General features: G+C 46.3%; 1 protein-coding gene across 1 annotated transcript in view; it reads right to left on the bottom strand.

The window, feature by feature from the left end:
* Positions 1 to 1,345: 1,345 nt before the first annotated feature.
* The window catches only part of LOC116554266 (macrophage-expressed gene 1 protein-like), a 2,199-nt gene continuing 928 nt past the window's right edge, over positions 1,346 to 2,616 (bottom strand). Inside the window, exon 1 of the mRNA XM_032282107.1 lies at positions 1,346 to 2,616. This exon is cut by the window's right edge and continues 928 nt beyond it. Within this exon, the coding sequence (XP_032137998.1) occupies positions 1,414 to 2,616 (1,203 nt within the window). The 3' untranslated portion in view covers positions 1,346 to 1,413.

Here is a 2,616-nt window from a genome sequence, read left to right as displayed (position 1 = left end):
GAACATGACAGTAGTGGAGGTAATTGCTATCAGGTGAGATTGGTATTAAGATTGAGCAAAGCCCCAACTGTTCCCAGCTGACAATCATGTGTCCTGCTAAATGCCCCAGGGCTCTCAGCCTGGAACTGAAATAAATATGTTACAAGTGGTGCTGAATGCCTTATTCAGTTCATTTGAAAACATGAATTTGATCATGTCAGTTCCCTTTCTGCTGTAAAAAAAAAAGGTAGGGTCCAGAATTGGTGTTACCTACTCTGTTTTGGCTTTAGGGAGGAAATAATACTTAGATGTGGGCTTGCTTTAACTTCTTGCCTTTTTTACTCCCAGGACAATGCAGACTTATTGAAATGTGGGGTGTGTGTGTGTGTGTGTGTGTGTGTGTGTGTGTCTGTGTGTGTGTCTGTGTGTGTGTGTGTACATATAACAGGAAGACGTAAGAACCATCCTTGGAAGAGGAAGGGGTTGTACTTTGGTAACATAGAACAAGAAACCGTAAAATTTGGTGTATCCAAATCTACAGCTCCTTTCAATGCCTCATTTATGATGAGCTAAGAGGAAGGAATCAGGTAGTTGGTTGTGTATAAGAATTCCAGTTTCTCCTGAGCATCAGAATCTTTTTCTGATTTTATCTCTCTTTCCTTATTCCTTGTTGACAAACTGTCCCTCCTCCGTTATAGAAGCTTCCCCTATATAGGAGCTTATATGTTAAAATACTTTCAGAGGACTTCATGACATTAGTCAGAAGTCCAAGAGTGGTCTGGTCTAAGGAAGTTCTCATCATGGGGCAGCTGGAAAAAAGGGGAATTGACAAAGTCAACATCTTTCTTTTCAGATGCTGTCGAGAAGACATGGAGGAGATAACACAGTCTGTCAACAGGGAGGCCTAAAAGTTAAAGAGCAGTGACCAAGCAGGACTTGTGTCTTTCAAGGGTTCTGCCAGGCTCTAGAAACGTGAAATCCAGACAACTTAAAAAGACAGAGAGAGTAGTGCTTAAAGGCAGACATTCTTACAGCATACATGTTAGAAACCACAGCAGACTTCAGAGCAAATGCATAGCTTCCAAATCCAAATATTAACATTCTCCTTTCTCTCTTTTTACACAAATGCATTCAGCTGAAGAAAGCGACACACATTGGGAAAGGACATTGCCTTCCTGTTTTGTCCCAGGATGGTTTTTGCTTCAAGAGTCCCAGCTGTTCCCTTTTCCCTCCCCCACCCTGGTTCATGTAGCAGTATGAATTGCCTGGCCCAGAGACCTAAATAAAAAGTCACAAATATCTGTGTGACTTTGGTTGCATTTTCCATTTTAATGCTTAGGAAAACAGAAGTAATCAGAAATGACCATGCTATTTGGAGATGAGAGAAACCCTTTTCTGGGAGACACTTAAACTGGACTCTGCCCCTGCTTTTGGTCAGGGGGTGTCTCCAGTTGCTGCAATGCCTGGAACCAAACCCTGCCTCTTCCCAAATACCCGGTATCCCTTCTTCTTGAACTTTTGGGTACCATAGATGGCCAGGGTGATGACAACAGCCAGAATGATGGTGGTCCCCACTGCGATCCCAGTTGTAGCCCCTCCTGACATGCCACCATCATCCCCATGGATGCCATTCATGGCGCTTCGCAGCTCTAACGGCTCTCCCAGCCTCCAGCGATGGGTCTTGGAGTCCTTAATCCAGGCTCTTGAATTCTCAGAATTGGTCATTATGACAGTGTTGGTGTCAGCCTGACTCACGAGGGGCGGCTGGGTGAAAGGTGGGAGACTAGCAGGGGGAAGAAACTTTTCACTAAAGAGCCCAGACTTGACGCAGTAGGACACTTGGCATCCGTCGCTGATGAGGGCTAGGTGCTGGCTGAAGCCCCTTGGGCACTTTTTCAGGGAAGGTGCCCCTAAATCTTTGGATGTGGCTAGATCCACCAGGGGGTTCCCAACTGTGCAGCTGAAGAACCCACCAAAGGGGACCGCAAACCTGCTTCCCAACTCATAATCCTGAGAAACACATACCTTGAGGTTTTCAAAGATTTTCAGTGGCAAGTAGCTGGTTGGGCATAACTGCGCATTTGTCATGGGGTTTATGCTCTTACTGCTGAAGAGGCCCCCAAAAAGCAGTCCTGAGTGTTCAGGTACTTGGCTACTGGATGCACACCAAAAAGCCCTAAATTCAGCCTTTGCCACCTTGAATACATCTTCACACACTGTCTTGCAGAAGATGCGGAGGGTGCACTTCTTACGACACTCCAGGTGGTTGTAACCCTCCTCACGGGTCTGGGATAGCAGGTGCACCGGGGAGTAGCCAGAGGGACAGGAGAAATTACCAGTCAGTGGATTCTTCTGCTCCAACTCTGGACAGAGGAAGACACTCCCATTCCCTGAAGACTGGCTACATACCTGATAAACCCCACCAAAAAAGAAGTTGGTCATTTTCCCCTCGCAGGAGCCATCATCAGTGTTGGCCTGAAAATTGAAGTTGGGAGAATTGAGATCTGTGCAGCCAGGATAGGTGTTGAACGTGTAATAGCTTTTCACTGCAGTTTCCACTGTCTGTGACACCTTCTTCACCAGGGGGCCTGGCAAGTCAGGCAGCATGTTGGGGTTGATGAAGAAATGCAGAGGCAG

Source organism: Sapajus apella, unplaced genomic scaffold, assembly GCF_009761245.1.
Source record: "Sapajus apella isolate SASKATOON/1434 unplaced genomic scaffold, GSC_monkey_1.0 scaffold14, whole genome shotgun sequence".
NCBI classification, from domain to species: domain Eukaryota; kingdom Metazoa; phylum Chordata; class Mammalia; order Primates; family Cebidae; genus Sapajus; species Sapajus apella.
Note: the sequence above shows the minus strand (reverse complement) of the source record. Positions and strands in the feature narration are given on the sequence as shown.